This window comes from Scyliorhinus canicula, chromosome 16 (genome assembly GCF_902713615.1).
Source record: "Scyliorhinus canicula chromosome 16, sScyCan1.1, whole genome shotgun sequence".
Lineage (NCBI taxonomy): Eukaryota > Metazoa > Chordata > Chondrichthyes > Carcharhiniformes > Scyliorhinidae > Scyliorhinus > Scyliorhinus canicula.
Genome location: NC_052161.1, coordinates 55,471,381 through 55,494,195, shown reverse-complemented (window position 1 = coordinate 55,494,195; position 22,815 = coordinate 55,471,381). Strand labels below are relative to the sequence as shown.

Here is a 22,815-nt window from a genome sequence, read left to right as displayed (position 1 = left end):
AAGGTCACACTCTTTCCTCTGTCAGGTGAGGCTCGCCAGGTTTTCACCTGCATCAAGGAGGACATCGCCAAAGCGGCCATGCGGGCGGTGGATGAATCCGTCCCCTTCCAGGTGGAGAGCGACGCCTCAGAGGTCGCTCTCACCGCCACTCTGAACCAGGCAGGGAGACCAGTCGCCTTTTTCTCCCGAACCCTCTCTGCTTCGGAACTTCGACACTCCTCAGTCGAAAAGGAAGCACAAGCCATCGTGGAAGCTATACGGCACTGGAGGCACTACCTCGCAGGTAGGAGGTTCACCCTCATCACCGACTAAAGATCGGTTGCCTTCATGTTTGACAACTCACATAGGGGCAAAATTTAAAATGATAAAATCCTGCGGTGGAGGATCGAACTCTCCAGGACAGGGTGTTTATCAGAACCGAAGTCCATGGGCTCCTACGTGAGGGGGTCATAGAGGCCAGTAACAGCCCCTGGAGAGCTCAAGTACGATATTATGTATCGACCGGGGAAGCTCAATGAGCCCCAGATGCCCTGTTCCGCGGCACGTGCGCCAGTGCGCAAGACGACCGCCTGAAAGCTATCCACAATGACCTCTGCCACTCGGGGGTCACCTGGCTCGCCCACTACATCAAAGCCCGAAATCTGCCTTTCTCCACCGAGGGGGTAAAAGCCATCACCAGGGATTGCCCGATCTGCGCGGAGTGCAAACCGCACTTCTATAGACCAAACAGGGCCCATCTGATAAAGGCATCCCAGCCCTTTGAACGCCTGAGCATCAATTTCAAAGGGCCACTCCCCTCGACCAATCGGAATGTGCAGTTCCTGAACATCATCGACGAGTTCTCCCGCTTCCCCTTTGCTATCCCATGCCCCGATATGACCTCCCACACAATCATCAGAGCTCTGCACAGTATCTTCACCCTGTTCGTGTTCCCCAGCTATGTACACAGTGACAGGGGTTCGTCCTTTATGAGCGATGAGCTGCGTCAGTACCTGCTCGACAAGGGCATCGCCTCAAACAGGACTACCAGCTACAACCCCTGGGGGAACGGGCAGGTGGAGAGGGAGAACGCGACGGTCTGGAAGACCGTCCTACTGACCCTCCGGTCCAGGAATCTCCCAACCTCCCATTGGCAGGAGGTCCTCCCCGACGCGCTCCATGCTATTAGGTCCCTCTTATGCACAGCCACCAACCAGAACCCTCACGAACGGCTATTTGTTTTTTCTAGGGGCACTACCACGGGGGTTTCGCTCCCAGCATGGTTGAAGACACCAGGCCCGGTTCTCCTCCGGAAGCACGTCCAGGCACACAAAACTGACCCACTCATAGAAAGAGTGCTCCTACTCCACTCCAGCCCCCAATACACTTTCATCGAATACCCTGACGGCCGTCAGGACACTGTTTCCCTCCGGGACCTGGCGCCTGCAGGATCCAATCCCACCACTACTACCGCCGAGGTATCCCTCACACTACACCCCACACAACCCTCCGTGCCCTGCGCCCCCGCACCTACAGGTTTACGGCCCGTGCTCCGCGCCCCCGCACCTATAGGTTTCCTGCGCTCCCTGTCGCCTGTTGAACCAGTCGGGTATGAAGCTCGGACCGAATCAACCCCGGAGTCCACTATCGTACCCTCACCGACCGTCACCACCTAGCCACCCGAAGAGGCTGCAACCCTGGTGCTTCGCCGATCCCAAAGGACGACTTGGCCGCCGGAACGGCTCAATTTGTAGACCCATCACCCTCGCCGGACTTGATATTTTACAGAGGGTGAATGTGGTGAATTATAAACCTAGTAATTCACACTGTGTTCTATTATATGTATTGTGTCCTTGTGGGCTCTGTATACGAGCCGTTGCGCGGCTCTGCCCATAGGGGGAGATGAGGAGTTTGTACTGGGCTCCAGCCTTGGCTCCGCCCATGGCTCCTCCTACTAACCAGAAGTATAAAGCTCTGCAGTTGTGAGCCTGCTGCCAGTTCATCTCGTCACAGGCAGGCTCTGTTGTAAAATTATTAAAACCACTCTTCACTTCCAACCGCGTGTCTTGTGAATTGATGGTCACAGCACCTAGGTTGTAGGCCATCAAGCCCAGGAGACTTGTCTGCCCTCAATCTCAATAGTTTGTTGAGTACTGTTTCCCTATTGTTGCTGATTGTTCTAAGTTCCAACTATTACCACTGAATTACCCATTCCTGTCCTCCACCCTGAAAACTGAGGCAAAATATTGATTTAGTGTCCGCCATTTCTGTGTCCCCCATTATTAACTCTCCCGTTTCATCTTCCAAGAGACCAACATTCACTTTAGCGACTCGCTTCTACTTACAGAAGCTTTTGCTATCCTTTTTTGATATTTTGCGCTAGCTTTCTTTCGTAGTTTCCCTCAGCTCTTTTTATTACTTTTTTAGTAACCTTTTATGTTTGAAAGTTTCCCAATCTCCCAGACTGCTCTCATCATAGGACAACCCCCTCATCCCAGGGACTAATCTGGCCAACCTTCCCTGTACCACTTCCAATGTAAGAATATCCTTTCTTAAATGTGAAAACATAAAACTGCACACAGTACTCCAGAGACCGCCGGCAATTTTGTTTTCTTGATGTTATTGGCTACAGTCATTGCCATTCATCCAAGTTCCCGCCCATTGAAATTGAACAGCAAATGGGTGTGCGCTGCAGAAATGGCAGTGGTAACCGTGATTTCATTGAATCAGTATTTTACCATTCCCTGACTTTGTGACAGAAACAGGCTGCTTTATAATCTGATCAAACTTCGAGACATGGCTGATCATGTTTAGCTCAGGAATGCCAACCGTGGCCGACCAGAGCCCGTTAAAAAAAAACATTTGAGGCACAGTCTTTTAAAGACAAATAGTCTGTAGTCTGGTTGTAACCTTAACAACCCCCACCGTTTGACAGCAGGAGAACGGGATTGTTTTAACTGACTGACCTTGTCACTGGTTATTGGACCACATGATGTGGGTTCAACCCAAAAAAAAACACACACACAATTTACCCCTCAGCTGTGACGCTCCAGCACTTGAAAACAAGGCTATCCCCGAGGCGTGTCTATGAACGTTTCCACTATTTTTGAAGAAGTTTCTTTTCATGCTTGTGCTACGTGGCAATGGATTTCACAGCATTAAAAACCCTCCTGTCTGGATTTCGGTGCTAGCTCTTTTGACGAGGTGACGCAGGTATCAGCTTACAGGTGTGGTAACCAATCCGCCTCAAGTTCTCCATCTCCTATTAAAGAACTCATTAGGAGCCACTGAATCATTTCCCCTTTCACTGCAGGAGAGCTGGCAGATTTGGTAAAGATGTCAGATTGCATGCAGTTGCTGTAGACGCCTGTCTGCTGCTTGGGGGACGCCGAGATGCTTCGTTTACTGCTAGAATCAGCCAGTAACCTCCCTGATGCAAAATTTGGGACACCGGACCCAATAGCGTCGGTCACTTTTAAAGGTGAGTGTGTTAATATGTAACCGAACTATGCATACACCAAACACACTTTTTAAAAAAAACCTAACGGCACATCGTTGAAATAGAGCTTGGCCAAGTGAAACCTGTTTATGATTCCATTACAAGCGTTGGAAGTTGTTTGGTATTTTAATGGTTGATGAATTGCAGATGTATGGTGGACTCTCAATCCCTCCACCCCAACGCTCCTTTATGCTTCCACATGATCGATATTTCTGCTTCGGACATATCAGAACCTTTTGACCAAATCATCGCTGTCCCATTTATATCCCACCCAAGCCTCCTTTTAATTCAAATGCAGCACCATTTGTGTTGCCTTAAGGTGTGGTCATTTTTTTTAAAGAGCTTGGAAAACAACTGCTGAAGTTAGTTCTTGCGGAGTGACTCACCCCCTTCCTTTTGAGAATTGCTGCATTGGAAGTCCGACGTTACCTTGGAGATGGTTTATTTTAATGCTGAAATTCTTTTGCTCACTTTTAACCCTTATGTTTTCATAACGTTGTGCAGATGTTTACAAAACTTTCCACCCTTCGGAGCTCATAATTTGCCCAACTTCCTCCGGTTAACTATAATTTGCCCAACTTCCTCCGGTTAACTAAATATGGTAAATGTTGGTTACAAAAAAATATTTTTATGTAGTGCATATCAAGCCATAAAGGAACTCCGGCAGAGGAACTTGTGTCCCAGTTGGAGTAAACCTCCCGAATTTACTGCCGGCCCCCATGGCTATCCTCTCCTGTCCCCTATTGTGTGCACAAGCAGGACACTACCAGTTGTAACAAGATAATCTGTTGAGGACGGGTTGGCATTTCGCTGAGTTTTGTTGATGAAGGGATAGAACAGTTGTATACAGAACAAAAATGGACACCTTCTACTTGTTGCCTTTGAACTGCAGAGCTGTGGTCCCTGGCTGGTACTGAGGATCTCTCGCTGGTTGCTGCTATTGGGCTCTGTCCCAGTTGGGGAAAGTTTGATTCCTGTTTTTTTTTTGCTGCTCAGCAACTCCCTGCTGGAATTGCTGTGGGAATATGAACTGAAAGTAGGATGGGATCTGGCTGTGATGACCTCCTCTGCCTGCCACCCACCCACTGCATTGTGGGACACAACTGAATAGTCAGCTATTGAGTTATGGTGAGGGGTCGGTGTGGGGAAGGAGAGAGGGTAAGGGGCAAATGCCCAAAGCTGTACCAAGAGTTGATGTCTGTAGGAGGAAGCTAGAAAATTGGAAAAAGAAGTATCTGAGGGTTTTGTTTCAATCAGATAAAATGTGTCCATTTTCTGATGGTGAACTTGCAAAACCAAAATGAAGACATGTTTCTTTGGGAATGTTTGTGGGTAGCTGTGTATGAATCATCCTTGGTTATATCTTTCAGTATTCACAAAGACTTCTGATGCCTTGTAAAATTAAGATGCAATAGCTTGGATAACTAGTGTCTGTCTTTTTGGTGTTTCTCTTGATAGTAAATTCATTGTAATCTTGTATAAACATAATTTTGCAATTGTTGACGCCATTTCCATGAAGCCTATCCCATAAACCAAACACTTCTAGAAATATTGTTAGCTATATTTGCGAACATCCTAGTTATACAAATAATTTAGTGTATAAATTACAACTGGATTTGTAAGGGGTAGGTCTTGCCTGACAAGTCTTATTAAATTCTTTGAGGAGGTGACCAAGCATGTGGATGAAGGCAAAGCAGTGGATGTAGTGTACATGGATTTTAGTAAGGCATTTGATAAGGTTCCCCATGGTAGGCTTATGCAGAAAGTAAGGAGGCATGGAATAGTGGGAAATTTGGCCAGTTGGATAACGAACTGGCTAACCAATAGAAGTCAGAGAGTGGTGGTGGATGGCAAATATTCAGCCTGGAGCCCAGTTACCAGTGGCATACCGCAGGGATCAGTTCTGGGTCCTCTTCTGTTTGTGATTTTCATTAATGACTTGGATAAGGGAGTTGAAGGGTGGGTCAGTAAATTTGCAGACGATACGAAGATTGGTGGCATTGTGGATAGTGAGGAGGGCTGTTGTCGGCTGCAAAGAGGCATAGATAGGATGCAGAGCTGGGCTGAGAAGTGGCAGATGGAGTTTAACCCTGACAAGTGAGGTTATCCATTTTGCAAGGACAAATATGAATGCGGAATACAGGTCTTATGGTAGGGTTCTTGGCAATGTGGAGGAGCAGAGAGATCTTGGGGTCTATGTTCATAGATCTTTGAAAGTTGCCACTCAAGTGGATAGAGCTGTGAAGAAGGCCTATGGTGTGCTAGCGTTCATTAGTAGAGGGATTGAATTTAAGAGCCGTGAGGTGATGATGCAGCTGTACAAAACCTTGGTAAGGCCACATTTGGAGTACTGTGTGAAGTTCTGGTCGCCTCATTTTAGGAAGGATGTGGAAGCTTTGGAAAAGGTGCAATAGAGATTTACCAGGATGTTGCCTGGAATGGAGAGTAGTTCTTACGAGGAAAGGTTGAGGCTGCTAGGCCTTTTATCATTGGAATGGAGAAGGATGAGGGGCGACTTGATAGAGGTTTATAAGATGGTCAGGGGAATAGACAGAGTAGACAGTCAAGAGACTTTTTCCCCGGGTGGAACAAACCATTACAAGGGGACATAAATTTAATATGAATGGCGGAAGATATAGGGGAGGTGTCAGACGTAGGTTCTTTACCCAGAGAGCAGTGGGGCATGGAATGCACTGCCTTTGGAAGTAGTTGAGTCGGGAACATTAGCGACCTTCAAGCGCCTATTGGATAGGTACATGGATTACGGTAGAATGATGGAGTGTAGATTAATTTTTTCTTAAGGGCAGCACAGTAGCATTCCAGATAGCACAATTGCTTCACAGCTCCAGGGTCCCAGGTTTGATTCCAGCTTGGGTCACTCTCTGTGCAGAGTCTGCACATCCTCCCCGTGTGTGCGTGGGTTTCCTCCCACAGTCCAAAGATGTGCAGGTTAGGTGGATTGGCCATGATAAATTGCCCTTAGTGTCCAAAATTGCCCTTAGTGTTGGGTGGGGTTACTGGGTTATGGGGATAGGGTATTGACCTTGGGTAGGGTGCTCTTTCCAAGAGCCGGTGCAGACTCGATGGGCCGAATGGCCTCCTGCACGCTCTTTCCAAGAGCCGGTGCAGACTCGATGGGCCAAATGGCCTCCTGCACTGTAAATTCTATGATAATCTATGATTAATCTAGGACAAAGGTTTGGCACAACATCGTGGGCCGAAGGGCCTGTTCTGTGCTGTATTTTTCCATGTTCTATGCCCCCCCCCCCCTCCAAACCTGGTCACCCGCCTCTCAAATCCTAGATTTCACCCTAATGGTTCCCATCTCGGTATGTATCCATCCAGCTCTTCCGTCAACTTGTAGCTGCAACAGTTTTCAGTAACTTGAAGCACATTAGTCATTGTAAAAGTTGAGCTTATCAGCTGAAATCTCTGAATGTTTGAAGTTGACAACTTCGATGCAATCCAGTCAGGGCATAACTGGCAAGTCACTCAACACTGTCCAAAACGAGTTCCCACCCTGTTCTCTTTTCAAATAATTGGAAACTGAACATATTTTTCAGCGCAGCAAGTTTAAGCCACTTGCAGGGTATTAATTATATCTATATATTTTTTAAATGCTGAATTTAGTTTGTACACCTTTGTCACAAACACTTTCTTCCTCTTTGCATTTAATTGGACTAGAATGCCATCCTTGTGTAGACCTGGGAGAGAGAAAAGCTGTTTAGTTTAATTTGTCTTCATTTATTTCCAGAGTATAATAGTGAACTATAGGTCTAGTCCAGGGGTGGGCAAACTACGGCCCGCGGGCCGCATGCGGCCTGCCAAAGGTCTTTATGCGGCCCACCAAGGTCAAGCCATCAAAAAAAAAAACAATTTTTTTTTTAAATAATTTTTTTTTTATTAATAAGGTTAATGGGAGGGGGCTGTTGGGTTACTGGTATAGGGTGGATACGTTGACTTGAGTAGGGTGATCATTGCTCAGCACAACATCGAGGGCCGAAGGGCCTGTTCTGTGGTGTACCGTTCTATGTTCTATATGAGGCGCCCAGAATCATAACCGGGTGAAGTGCCGTTTTTGAAAAGTAGAGAAAAAGAGGGCTAAAGGCAGGATGCTGCCGGGGGAAGCGCTGAGGTATATGCCGCACGCTAATTGGTTACAACCGGGACTATTAATTAATATACTATGCGGCCCTTTAAAATTGTGAATTTCTGAATGTGGCCCTTGCACGGAAAAGTTTGCCCACCCCTGGTCTAGTCTGTTTAATTTGCAGTCTTATGCTCAACATGTGAGCAGTATGATGTTTGTTACTTTTGAGGTATCAAGTAATATCTTGCTGATTACCGGTGCTTCAGTGTGTCACAATGTAGAGTGAGAACAGCTGAGATTAACAATTGAAGTGGTTATTTTATGATTCAGATCCATGCTCTTTTAATAGAACAAGCTTAAACAGGAAGAAGATTTTTGGAAAAAAATTGCTGTAACTTGGGTCAGATGGTAGCACCTTCCAGTTTTTTCCAGACTCTCGTGGTACATCTTGTGCCAATTTTATTCAGCTGACCCTCCAGTCACCGTGGATGTGGTCTTCCACTTTCTTTTGAATAAACACAAAAATGTAACAATTCTGTTTATTATTAAACAAAGCTCCCCTTTATTTCCACACCTTTGCCCTCTGAAAATCCTAAAAAAGCCAAAAATTTAACAATTATCTGATTATTAAACAAAGCTCCCCTTTATTTCCACACCTTGCCTTCTGAAAATCCTAAAAAAGCCAAAAATTTAACAATTATCTGATTATTAAACAAAGCTCCCCTTTATTTCCACACCTTGCCCTCTGAAAATCCCAGAAAACACTCCTACAAAAACATACTTCCGATTGGAACTGGTCTTGTGTCATCCTCTAGTCAACAATTACAAATATATTAGGTCTCGGCCTTCGTCTGCTATTACGAATGGTGCATTTTTATTTCACACCGCTACATCATTATGAATTTTTAGAAATATAGACTGTGCGGGGAATATTGAACCTTTAAATTTCTGATCTAATAATCCGTAGATTAAGCAATACTTTTACACATTCCTGAGCACAAGGTAGAATATAATTTAAAATGAAGGAAATGGAAAGAATTAAAATAGGAAATTCACTATGGCACATAGTGAAATGTAAATTTGTGCCTGCAAAGGAGTTAATCATAATCATCACCCCTACAGTGCAGAAGGAGGCCATTTGGCCCATCGAGTCCGCATCAACTTGCCGAAAGAGCACTCTACCTAGGCCCACACCCTCGCCCTATCCTACTCGATGGCAATGGCCAATCCACTTAACTGTACATCTTTGGACTATGGGAGGAAACCGGAGCACCCAGAGGAAGCCCACACAGACATGGAGAGAAAATGCAAACTCCACACAGTCACCCAAGGCTGGAATTGAACCTAGATCCCTGGAGCTGAGATATCGGGGTTTTTCCAACTCTGGGTGGGTCGTGGAATTCCTGACCATAGGAGAAATGTCCAACAGCCACGACTGGTTTTTAGGTTGAGAATATCACTTGCCCGTGCATGTATGCCCTGTGTGCAGGCCCTGTGCCCAGCGGGGCAGACTGCCACCTCCTGACATCAGCGCACTCTCCCAGTATAGGCTCCTCTTGATGCCAATGTGTTGGCTGCAGAGTTGTCAGAAGCAGCGGCAGAGAGCAGGTCACCTGCCTGGTATGTACACTGATGTCACATGGTCCGTGCTTTGGGCGTGAAATCACAGTGGAGCTATTCCTCCACTTTTTTTTCAGCTGCCTGTAAGCAATAGGACTGTGTGAAGATGGATTATTTTCTAATGAAGAGAGAGTCAGAAACACAAACAGACCAGGATCTCACAACTGAATCTGCTGCAGAGCGCTTCTCGGGAGAATCCATGGCATGATAAAGCTCTGATGAACAGCCCATTAAGAAGAAACTGAAATCGGGAACAAAGCAGTACAAAGATGATATCTTGAGGTGTGGCTTTATTAATTTAGCCAATGCAAATCAGGATGCAAAGTCCATTAACGTTTATATGAAGGGAAATACTGACAAATCCTCCAAGGCATTTGAAGACTCACCGTGTCAAGTTTGCAGACTTGTAACATTGAATGACAAAGCAAGTGAGATTTGCAGACTTGTAACATTGAATGACAAAGCAAGTGAGATTAAACCTGTTGCATTAAAGGTGATTGAAAATGGTGGGTCGTGAAGGTCGGCTGGCTGGTAAAAGTTGGTGGGGGGGGGGGGGGGGGCTGTGTGTAAGAAGTTTGAAAAAGACTGCTTTGGAGTTTATTGGTCATCGTTTCTTGTCCATAATTGACATGTGATTTCTGGGACCTTTTTTATGTCCTCTTTTGCGCATCTTGCCAGTTTTAATTTAGCTGGACTGTTAAATTATCTTTGGTAGTATAGTTGCAATGGTACAATCTACAAACACACATCTGCCCTTGAGTTAGGAACTTAGCATTTCCTAGAAGTCTCATCTATATCAATCTAATTCTTCACAAATTATTAAACATACGGCAACATGTAAAATGCTACAGGTGGTTCTGGTACAGTTCCTGGCCTGGCTGTAAAATATTTGTTTCCCTTATTCAATCTATTCCATATGACTCAGAGTATTGCTTATCCTAGGACCTCAGGTTCCCACTTGGTTGGCCACCTAAGAATGAATGAAACAACTTATTGTTTTGTACGTTAAATGTGCCAAATTGTGTTGACACCTGTTTCCATACTGTAATGTGAAGTAAATATTGTAATTGGCATGCAAATTGACTCCTCCTTTTAGTCTGCTTCCAAAGCACTAATGAAGGGTACTAGAATGATGGTCAAATTCAGACCATTTTTAATATTTTTCTCTTGTAATCTTTCAAAACATTGACTTGCTCTACATTTAAGTAACATGCAAGAGACTTCCAGGGGGTGGCCATGAGCTGATTGGCTGCACACCAGGTGGCTCCTGCTTTGAGGCTTTGGTTATGGCCCTTTCTACCCAGTTAATAGGTGCTTTGTTTGGTGAAAAAAGTGCAAAATATTTGGAGGGAGTTGGTTTCTTCTCGAGTGGAATGTCGGTGGGTTACAATACCCAGCCAGTCAAGGAAAGCATTTGTCTAAGAGGTGGAGGATTTGTGTTGTCAGAAACAAAGCCCAAAGTCGGGAGCAACTTCGCCTGCTCTATTATTTCAGGCTCAGATGATCGAATTCATCAAGAGGGTGTTTAGGCACCATCAGTAAGAGATGCAAGAGGATTGATCCAAGGCTTTTTTTTTTTGAGGAAGCAGTATCTCCTCGTTGCGTGACTTTGGAATGGATAGAGAAACGTTTGGAGTCAAAAGGGCCGATTCTGATCATCGCGACCAGATCATGCCGTTGGAGTCTGAGGTGGCCATGTTTGGAGAGGGAGAGGCCTGGTGGAGGTGGATGATCCAGAGCATCAGTCCAAGCGGCAGAATTTAGAACATGTGTCCACCAGAGGGTGGAAGGGATGAGTCCACTCATGGGACTGCCAGGGAGTGGAGGGAATGAGTGCCATGGATTGTGTTCAGAAGGTGGTTTTCAAGAAGCCCCCTAGAGGTGGAGCAAGCCCACCAGTTGTTGCGATGGATGCAGAGGGTTGGGGAGCCATTGCGGAGGATGATCGTCCGTTGCATGTGTTTTAAGAGATTCTGAGGTGGGTGAAGTTGACGTGAGATTGTAGTTGGGATGGTCTGCGGATTACCCTCCTAAGGGCTGACTCTGGCCAAGGGGCGGGCATGTTTTAGCAGGGCCAAAATGGTGCTCTTTTGCAGCAAACTCTGACTTTCAAGGGCAGAGAATATTATTATACAATGCCGAAGGAAGCAATTAACTTTGTCAAGGACTATGGGTGGGGAATGGCTAATATTAGGCATTCTTTTGGTTTTTATAAATATGTACAAGTTTTGAAAGTATTCAGCCTTTGCACGTGTTGATCTTTGCATGTGTGGTCTTTGTTATGGTTGATTTTGGGTGTTGGTTGCAAGTCCTATGTTTATTCCTCCTGCGGAATGTGGGGGTTCTGGAGCGATAGGAGAGAGGGAAGAGCGAGTGGCGGTAGTGCCTTTCTGAAGGGTGAAGCTGGGGAGAGGGGTGGTTTGGGTGTTACAGGTGAAGTTCTTGGTGTAGATCTCCAGGTGGGAGCTGCCATGCTAGCAGGGATGCGAGTAAATTGAAGCAGTGGCGGGGAGGAGCCTGCAGCCAGGGAAGGGCTGGTTGAAGGGGTGATGTTGAGTGGATTGGGAGGGGGGGGGGCAGGGAATGTACTGATGACTTTGTGGCTCGGCTTAGGCGAGAGGGGCGGGGGTAGCCATTTTGGGTAGTCTGGAGGTCGAGAGAGTTCCGTGTCAGGTTGGGATTGTGGCCCGTAACAAATGCAGGGAGGTTGGTGTGTGGACGTGAGAGTTGAAATGGGTTGAGCCCAGAAACCCTTGTTGAGATTCGTTGCCACGCTCCTGGCAGATAGGTTCTGTGAGCAGGTGGCCACAATGATCGAAGGCGATGTGGGAGTTGGACCAAAGCAGTTGAGGTCTCACCCTCCATTTTGGGAGACATCGAAGGCAGTGGTCCAGGGGAGGTTGTATCCTAAAAGAACCACAGGGGCAAGGTTGAGAGGGCACGGAGACAGAGTTTGGTGGATAACATTGTGGATCTGGACTAATGGTACTCGGTGGTCCTGATGGGGAAGGCGATGGGCTCGGTTGCTCGAGGGGAGTATTTTGAATATGACTAAAGAGTTGAGGTACTCCCTCCTAAGTGTAGGGGAAGTCCCGTGGCAAAGAGTTGAGGTATTCCCAGGGGAGGAGTGCTAATTTGCCATTCAATTTGGCCAAAACCGGTTTCAGTATTTGGGAATTCAGGTGACCATGATGCACGCGTGTAACTTGGTCAGGCTGGAAGAGGGGGTAGAAGGGGATCTGAAGGATGCCGGACCACTACCTTCGCCGAGAGGGTGCAAGCCATAAAAATGAACATTCTCTCCCAAGGCTCTTAGATCCTGGAATTTACAGTGCAGAAGGAGGCCATTCGGCCCATCAAGTCTGCACCGGCTCTCGGAAAGAGCACCCTAATTAAGCCCACTTCTCCACCCTATCCCTGTAACCCAACCTAACTTTTTTTGCCACTAAGGGCAATTTATCATGGCCAATCCACCTAACCTGCACATCTTTGGACTGTGGGAAGAAAGCGGAGCACCTGAGCAAACCCACGCAGACTCGGGGAGAACATGCAGACTCCGCACAGACAATGGCCCAAGCCGCGAATCGAACCTGTGACCCTGGAGCTATGAAGCCACAGTGCTAACCACTTGTGCTGCCCGAGTGAGAGTGGATCTCATAGAATTTTATACATTTCTAACAGGGTAGAACATAGAACAGTACAGCACAGAACAATCCCTTCGGCCGTCGATGTTGTGCCGAGCTATGTCCGAAACCGAGATCAAGCTATCCCACTCCCTGTCATTCTGGTGTGCTCCATGTGCCTATCCAATGACCGCTTGAAAGTTCCTAAAGTGTCCGACTCCACTATTACACACCCATTCCACACCCTAAGCACACTCTGAGTAAAGAACCTACCTCGGACATCCCTCCTATATCTCCCACCCTAAACCTTATAGTTATGCCCCCTTGTAACAGCTACATCCACCCGAGGAAATAGTCTCTGAACGTCCACTCTATCTATCCTCCTCATCATCTTATAAACCTCTATTAAGTCTCCTCTCATCCTCCTTCGCTCCAATGAGAAAAACCCTAGCTCCCTCAACCTTTCCTCATAAGACCCTCCAATCCAGGCAGCATCCTGGTAAATCTCCTTTGCACCCTTTCCAATGCTTCCACATCCTTCTTATAGTGAGGTGACCAGAACTGCACACAATACTCCAAATGTGGTCTCGCCAGGGTCATGGACAGTTGCACCATAACCCCGCAGCTCTTAAACTCAAGCCCCCTGTTAATAAACGCTAACACACTATAGGCCTTCTTTGCGGCTCTATCCACTTGAGTGGCAACCTTCAGAGATCTGTGAACATGAACCCCAAGATCTCTCTGTCCCTCCACATTCTTCAGAACCCTGCCATTGACCCTGTAATCCGCATTCAAATTTTTTCCACCAAAATGAATCACCTCGCACTTATCCGGGTTAAACTCCATCTGCCATTTTTCGGCCCAGCTCTGCATCCTGTCAATGTCTCTTTGCAGCCTACAACAGCCCTCCACCTCATCCACTACTCCACCAATCTTGGTGTCATCAGCAAATTTACTGACCCACCCTTCAGCCCCCTCCTCCAAGTCATTGATAAAACTCACAAATAGCAGAGGACCCAGCACTGATCCCTGTGGTACACCGCTGGTAACTGGTCTCCAGTCTGAGAATTTTCCATCCACCACCCTATGTCTTCTATGTGATAGCCAGTTACTTATCCAATTGACCAAATTTCCCTCTCTCCCACACCTCCTTACTTTCTTCATAAGCCGACCGTGGTGAACCTTATCAAACGCCTTACTAAAATCCATGTATGTGACATCAACTGCTCTACCTTCATCTACACACTTGGTTACCTCCTCAAAGAATTCAATCAAATTTGTGAGGCAAGACTTGCCCTTCACGAATCTGTGTTGACTATCCTGGATTAAGCTGCATCTTTCCAAATGGTCATAAATCCTATCCTTCAGGACCATTTCCTTTAACTTACCGACCACCGAAGTAAGACTAACCGGCCTATATTTACCAGGGTCATTTCTATTCCCTTTCTTGAACAGAAGAACAACATTTGTCACTCTGCAGTCCTCTGGCACTATCCCCGTGGACAGTGAGGACCGAAAGATCAAAGCCAAAAGCTCTGAAATCTCATCCCTTGCCTCCCAAAGAATCCTTGGATATATCCCATCTGGCCCAGGGGACTTGTCGACCCTCGGGTTTTTAAAAATTGCAAATACATCCTTCCTCGGAACGTCTACCTCCTCCAGCCTACCCACCTGTATCACACTCTCGTCTTCAAAAACATGGCCCCTCTCCTTGGTGAACACTGAAGAAAAGTATTCATTCAACGCCTCCTATTTCTTCTGACTCCATGCGCAAGTTTCCACTATTGTCCTTGACCGGCCCTACCCTCACCCTGGTCATTCTTTTATTTCTCACATAAGAGTAAAAAGCCTTGGGGTTTTCCTTGATCTGACCCACCAAGGACTTCTCATGCCCCCTCTTAGCTCTCCTAAGCCCTTTTTTTTAGCTCATTCCTTGCTACCTTGTAACCCTCAAGCGACCCAACTAAACCTTGTTTTCTCATCCTAACATACGCTTCCTTTTTCCTCTTGACAAGGCATTCAACCTCTTTTGTGAACCATGGTTCCCTCAACCAGCCATTTCCTCACTGCCAGACATACTTATCAAGGACACGCAGTATTGGTTCCTTGAACAATCTCCACTTTTCATTTGTGCCTTTCCCTGACAGTTTCTGTTCCCATCTTATGCTCCCTAATTCTTGCCTAATCACATCATAATTACCCCTCCTCCAATTATAAACCTTGCCCTGCAGTATGGCCCTATCCCTCTCCATTGCAATAGTGAAAGACACTGAATTGTGGTCACTATCTCCAAAGTGCTCTCCCACAAACAAATCTAACACTTGGCCCGGTTCATTACCCAGTTGTGGTGAATGTATTCACTATAAATGCATGTATGATATTGTAACCTATGACCTGGAAGTGATGATACGAGCTGCTTCCAGGTATTGTACTGTAACTCCGGTATGACTCTGCCTCTGGCTCCGCCCTTACCGGGGCCATATATAGACCGGCTGCCTGTGGGAGGCATTCATCTGAAAAACCGACTCTGGCCAAGCAAGTTCATGAATAATAAAGCCTACTGTTCACTCGTGCTCCCGCTGCCTCTCAGTGAATTGATGGTATATCAATTTATTAGTCATAGACAGCACTATGGAACCAACTCTAAAGCCAGACAGGCTCGAACTCGATGCCCGTATGTCCGAAGCTAAGGAAATATTCGAACATTCGCTCCTAAACTTCGAGGCCTATCTCGACTCCTCCACAACACCTCCGTCAGAGACTCTCAAGCTGCGACTCCTCCTCACTCGGGTGAGCCATCGAATCTCAGTAATGATCGAGAAAGTAGCCACGTATGAGGCAGCCGTCGCAACTATCAAGGCGCCCTTCGTGAAGCCCGTAAATGAGGTGTTCGCCAGACACCACCTCACTACTCGCCATCAACGGGCCGGGGAATCACTGGACGAGTATCTGGAAACCCTGACCCTACTCGTGAGGAACTGCAGCTATCGAGATGTGACAGCGGAGGAACACATGAACTCACCGATCTGGAACACCTACATGGCGGGGGTCAGCTCGAACTATATCAGACAGAACTTGCTGGAAATCGGGACCTCCAACCTGCAGGACACAGTAAAGCTAGCTACCTCGCTAGAGGTGGCCTACCAGAACCTCCGAGCATTCCTAGCGAATCCCTCGTGGGCACCCCCGTCGGACCCGACTATGTCGCAAGCCTGTGCTGCGCGTCTGCTGGCCCAGCCGGGGAACCGCAGTGCTACTTCTGCGGCCATGGTCAACACCCCCAGCAGCTCTGCCCAGCCCGCACAGCGATGTGTAGCGATTGTGGGGGGAAAAGGGGCACTTCGCTAGAGTCTGTGTGGGCCGGCCTAAGGCATGGAAATCAAAAACGCACCGGGCCCCATCCATGGACTTGCAGCCCCACAAACCCCGCAATGCGGCTGCGAGCCTGCCCGAACACCCCCGTCAGATGCATCATCGTGCGACTCGTGGGGGCCGCCATCTTGGTCACGGCCCCAACACCAACCGACACGTGTGACCGATGGTGGCGGCCATCTTGGTTGCCATCTTCAGCCCGACATGTGCGACTCATGGCGGCGGCCGCCTTGTGACTCCACCGACCACATAGACTACCCGCAGCTGAGCGCAATCACCCTGGACCAGTCGCAGCCAAAACAGCTGAAGAACTCCATGCTGATCGTCTGGGTCAATGGGCACGAGACCCCCCTGTGTTTTCGACTCCAGGAGCACTGAGCTTTGTCCAGCCCGACATGGTAAGGCGCCGCTCCCTCCACACCTACCCAGCCTCCCAAACAATCATCTTGCTTCTGGGTCCTATTCGGTTCAGATCTGGCGGTACTGTATCGCCAATCTCGCGATGCAGGGCGCAGAGTATGCTCGTTTTGGGCTCTACGTCTTCCCCCACCTCTAGACCCCTACTGCTCGGATTGGACTTTCAATGTAACCACCGAAGCCTGACCCTACAGTTCAGCGGACCCTTGCCCCCCCCTCCCCCCCTCCCGCCTTGCCCTTGCAGCCTCAAGGTCTTTCCCCCCCTCCCTTCACTCTCTTGCGAATCCCACTCCTAACTGTAAGCCCATCGCCACCAGGAGCAGGCGGTACAGTTCGCTAGACATGACGGTTTATCAAGTCGGAGGTCCAGCAACTGTAGAGTGAAGGGATCAGGAGAGGCCAGCAACAGCCCCTGGAGAGCGCAAGTGGTGGCCGTCCGGACTGGGGAAAAGAATTGGACGGTTTTGGACTACAGCCAGACAATTAACCAATTTCACACAACTGGATGCGTACCCTCTCCCCCGCATAGCGGTAATGGTCAACCAGATGGCGCAGTACCGTGTTCTCAACGGTCGATCTGAAGTCGGCCTACCACCAGCTCCCAATCCGCCCGGAAGAGCGCCACTACACTGCTTTTGAAGCAGCCGGCCGACTCTTCCACTTCCTCAGAGTCCCCTTCGGCATCCCTAACGGAGTCTCGGTCTTTCAGAGAACGATGGACTGAATGGTGGACCAGTATGGTCCTGTACGTGGACAATGTGGCCATCTGCGGCCATGATCAGCAGGACCATGACGCCACCCTCCAGAGGTTCCTCCAGGCCGCCCAATCCCTCAACCTCACATACAACAAAGGAAAGTGCGTCTTCCATACTACCCGAGGAGCCATACTCGGCTATGTCGTAGGGAATGGAGTCCTAGAGCCCGACCCTGACCATTTGCGCCCCCTCACAGAACTCCCCCCTCCCCACAGCCTCAATACCCTAAAATGATGCCTAGGGGTGTTCTCATCCTACGCCCGGTGGGTCCCCAACTATGTGGACAAAGCCTGTGCACTTATTTAAACAACCACTTTTCCCCTGACTGATGAGGCCCGCTCGGCCTTCAGCCGCATCAAGGCCGACATCACCAAGGCCGCAATGCACACGGTGGACGAGTCAATTCCTTTTTCGGGTAGAGAGCGATGTGTCGGACGTCGCACTGGCCGCCACACTCAACCAGGTGGGCAGGCCAGTAGCATTCTTCTCTAGGACACTCCACACATCCGAAATTCGACACCCCACGGTCGAGAAGGAAGCACAAGGCTTAGACGAAGCCGTGTGGCACTACCTAGCCGGTAGGAGGTTCATCCTCGTCATCGACAAACTATCGGTCGCCTTCATGTTTGACAATGCACAACGGGGCAAAATAAAAAGTAATAAAATCTTGAGGTGGATCAAACTCTCCACCTACAATTACAATATCAAGTATCGTCCTGGGAAGCTCGACAAGCCCCCAGATGCCCTGTCCCGCGGCACATGCGCCAGCGCGGAAGATGACTAACTTTGGGCTATCCACAATGACCTCTGCCACCCGGGGATCACCCGGCTTACCCACTTCATAAGGCCCGCAATCTGCCCTTCTCCACCAAGGAGGTCAAGGCAATGAGCAGGGACTGCCAACTCTGCGCGGAGTGCAAACCGTACTTCTACCGGCCAGACAAGGCCCGTCTGGCCCTTAGAGCGCCTAAAGCATAACTTCAAAGGGCCCCTCCCCGCCACCAACCGTAATGTATACTTCCTAACCGTCATCGGCGAGTACTCCCGATTCCCCTTCACAGTCTCCTGCCCTGACATGACCTCGGTCACTGTGATAAAGGCACTGCACAGCATCTTCACACTGTTTGGTTTCCCTGCTTACGTCCACAGCAACCGGGGCACATCGTTCATGAGCGATGAGCTACGTCAGTACCTGCTCAACAAGGGCATCACCTCGAGCAGGACTACGAGCTATAACTCTCAAGGAAACGGGCAGGTAGAGAGGGAGAATGCAATGGTATGGAAAGCCGTTCTTCTGGCCCTTGGGTCTATAAGTCTCTCGATTTTCACCCCCCCCCCCCCCCCCTTGCTGGCAGGAGGTCCCCCCGACGCCCTCCATTCCATCAAATCGCTCCTCTGCACAGCCATGAATGAGACCCCTCACGACCGCTTGTTTATCTTCCCCAGGAAGTCCATCTTCGGGGTCTTGCTTCCATCCTGGCTGAAAACTCTGTGACCAGTCCTTCCCCGGAGGCACATGAGGAGCCATAACACCGACCCTCTGGTCGAGAGGGTGCAGCTGCTCCACGCTAACCCCCAGTACGCTTACATCGCGCACCAGGACGGACGGCAAGACACGGTCTCCCTACGGGACCTGGTGCCAGCTGTTTCCCCTACCAACACGCCCCCTGCCTACATCTCCTCTTTCCCCCCCACCCCTGCTGCCCGCCGCCACCCACAGCGCCCCATATGCTTCCCCTGGGTCTCCTGTATTGTCCCGCTCCGAAACTGCCGCCACCCATCATCCTGCTGCCTACCCCCACACCCCAACCGTCTCCGACACACCGGACTGAGGCTTCAGCTCCAGACACAATGCCCCCGGAGTCACCACCTGTGACAACTGTGCCCGCTGCACCGCCAGAGCTAAGGAGGTCGGAAAGAACGATCCAGCCTCCCGATAGACTGAATATGTAATGACCCCACGTCACCCCTGCTGGACTTCTTTTTTAACGGGGTGAATATGGTGAATATATTCACCATAATGCATGTATGATACTGTGACCTATGACCTGGAAGTGGTGATACGAGCTGCTTCCAGGTACTGTACTGTAACCCAGGTACTGTACTGTAACCCCGGTATGGCTATGCCTCTGTCTCCACCCTCACGGGAGCCACATATAGACCGGCCGCCTATGGCGGCATTCAGCTGTACAACCGACTCTGGCTAGCAAGTTGATGACTACTGGTTAGGGAGAATACCACAGCTGTATGACGGGAGGACACCTCGGAGGGCAGCGAGGCTATATGGGTAGAGATCAGGAATAAGAAGGGTGCAGTCACAATGTTGGGGGTTTTATACAGGCCTCCCAACAGCCAGCAGGAGATAGACGAGCAGAGAGGTAGACAGATTTTGGAAATAAGTAAAAACAACGGTTGTTGTGATGGGCAACTTCAACTTCCCCAATATTGACTGGGACTCACTTCGTGCTAGGGGCTTAGATGGGCAGAGTTTGTAAGGAGCATCCAGGAGGGCTTCTTAAAAAACAATATGTAGATAGTCCAACTAGGGAAGGGGCTGTACTGGACCTGGTATTGGGGAATGAGTCCAGCCAGGTGGTAGAAGTTTCAGTAGGGGAGCATTTCTGGAACAGTGACCACAATTCAGTAAGTTTTAAAGTGCTGGTGGACAAGGATAAGAGTGGTCCTAGGGTGAATGTGCTAAATTGGGGGTAGGCTAATTATAACAATATTAGGCGGGAACTGAAGAACCTAGATTGGGGGAGGATATTTGAGGGTAAATCAACATCAGACATGTGGGAGGCTTTCAAATGTCAGTTGAAAGGAATTCGGGAGCGGCATGTTCATGTGCGGTAGAAGGATAAATACGGCAAATTCCGGGAACCTTGGATAACGAAATATTGTAGGCCTCGTCAAAAAAAAAAGGAGACATTTGTCAGGGCTAGAAGGCTGGGAACAGACGAAGCCTCTGTGGAATATAAGGAACGTAGGAAGGAACTTAAGCAAGGAGTCAGAAGGGCTAGAAGGGGTCACAAAGTCATTGGCAAATAGGGTTCAGGAAAATCCCAAGGCTTTCTACACGTACATAAAAAGCAAGAGGGTAGCCAGGGAAAGGGTTGCCCCACTGAAGGATAGGCAAGGGAATCTATGTGTGGAGTCGGAGGAAATGGGCGAGGTCGTAAATAAATACTTTGCATCAGTATTCACAAAAGAGAAGGAATTGGTGGATGTTGAGTCTGGAGAAGGGTGTGTAGATAGCCTGGGTCACATTGAGATCCAAAAAGATGAGGTGTTGGGCGTCTTGAAAAATATTAAGGTGGATAAGTCCCCAGGGCCTGATGGGATCTATCCCAGAATACTGAAGTTGGTGAGAGAGGAAATTGCTGAGGCCTTGATGGAAATCTTTGGATCCTCACTGTCTTCAAGTGATGTCCCGGAGGACTGGAGAATAGCTAATGTTTTTGCTTTTTGTTTAAGAAGGGTAGCAAGGATAATCCATGGAACTACAGGCCGGTGAGCCTTATGTTAGTGGTAGGGAAATGACTGGAGAGAATTCTTCGAGACAGGATCTACTCCCATTTGGAAGCAAATGGACGTATTAGCGAGACGCAGCATGGTTTTGTGAAGGGGAGGTCGTGTCTCACTAACTTGATAGAGTTTTTCGAAGAGGTCACAAAGATGATTGATGCAGGTAGGGCAGTGGATGTTGTCTATATGGACTTCAGTAAGGCCTTTGACAAGATCCCACATGGTAGACTGGTACAAAAGGTGAAGTCACACGGGATCAGGGGTGAGCTGGCAAGATGGATACAGAACTGGCTAGGTCAAAGAAGGCAGAGAGCCGCAATGGAAGGGTGCTTGTCTAATTGGAGGGCTGTGACTAGTGGTGTTCCACAGGGATCAGTGCTGGGACCTTTGCTGGCCATAGTGTATATATAAATGATTTGGAGGAAAATGTAACTGGTCTGATTAAGTTTGCAGACGACACAAAGGCTAGTGGAATTGCGGATAGCGATGAGGACTGTTGGAGGATACAGCAGGATTTGGATCGTTTGGAGACTTGGGCAGAGAAATGGCAGATGGTGTTTAATCCAGACAAGTGTGAGGTAATGCATTTTGGAAAGTCTAATGCAGGTAGGGAATATACAGTGAATGGTAGAACCCTCAAGAGTATTGACAGTCAGAGATATAGGTGTACAGGTCACTGAAAGGGGCAACACAGGTGGAGAAGGTAGTCAAGAAGGGATACGGCATGCTTGCCTTCATTGGCCTGGCCATTGAGTATAAGAATTGGCAAGTCATGTTGCAGTTGTATAGAACCTTAGTTAGGCCACACTTGGAGTATAGTGTTCAATTCTGGTCGCCACACTACCAGAAGGATGTGGAGGCTTTAGAGAGGGTGCAGAAGAGATTTACCAGGATGTTGCCTGGTATGGAGGGCATTAGCTATGAGGGCGGTTGAATAAACTCGGTTTGTTCTCACTGGACTGACGGAGGTTGATGGGCTGCCTGATAGAGGTTTACAAAATTATGAGGGGCATAGACAGAGTGGATAGTCAAAGGCTTTTTCCCAAGGTAGAGGGGTGAATTACCAGGCATAGTTTTACGGTACGAGGGGCAAGGTTTAGAGGAGATGTACGAGGCAAGTTTTTTTTTTTACACCGAGGGTAGTGGGTGCCTGGAACTTGCTGCCGGAGGAGGTGGTGATAGCAGGGACGGTAGTGACATTTAAGGGGCATCTTGACAAATACATGAATAGGATGGGAATAGAGGGACACGGTCCCAGGAAATGTAGAAGATTTTAGTTTACATGGGCAGCATGGTCGGCGCGGGCCAAAGGGCCTGTTCCTGTGCTGTACTGTTCTTTGTTCTAATAAAGCCTACTGTTCACTCTCTCTCTCTCTGCCTCTCGGTGAATTGAAGGTATATCACCAGTACCAAATCCAATGTGGCCCCCCCCCCTCTTGTCGGCCTATCCACATATTGTGTCAGGAAACCCTCCTGCACACACTGTACAAAAACTGCCCCATCCGAGCTTTTCGACCTATAGAGGTTCCAATCCATATTTGAAAAGTTAAAGTCACTACCCTGAGACCTCCTCACCTATCCATAACCTATTTTGCAATTTCTTCCTCGACATCTCTATTACTATTTGGGGGCCTATAGAAAACTCCTAACAACGTGACCGCTCCTTTCCTATTTCTAACTTTGGCCCATATTACCTCAGTCGGCAGATCCCCTTCAAACTGCCTTTCTGCAGCTGTTAAACTATTCTTGATTAACAATGCTACTCCTCCACCTCTTTTACCACCTTCCCTCCTCTTACTGAAACATCTATACCACGGAAATTCCAACAACCATTCCTGTCCCTGTTCTAACCATGTCTCCGTAATGGCCACAACATCGTAGTCCCAAGTACCAATCCACGCTCCAAGTTCACCTACCTTATTCCAGATGCTCCTT

The 22,815-nt window shown here is 48.3% G+C and overlaps 1 protein-coding gene across 7 annotated transcripts in view; it reads left to right on the top strand.

Moving 5' to 3' along the window:
* Positions 1-3,001: 3,001 nt before the first annotated feature.
* Positions 3,002-22,815, top strand: part of LOC119979244 (myoferlin-like) — a 284,837-nt gene continuing 265,023 nt past the window's right edge. For 6 of the 7 annotated variants that reach the window (XM_038821180.1, XM_038821182.1, XM_038821178.1 and 3 more), the window contains exons 1-2: positions 3,002-3,206; positions 3,293-3,460. In XM_038821180.1, the coding sequence (XP_038677108.1) occupies positions 3,373-3,460 (88 nt within the window). In that variant the 5' untranslated portion in view covers positions 3,002-3,206; positions 3,293-3,372. Of the gene's footprint in view, positions 3,207-3,228; positions 3,461-22,815 lie in introns of those variants that run through there. The other variant, XM_038821177.1, reaches the window with a different exon arrangement.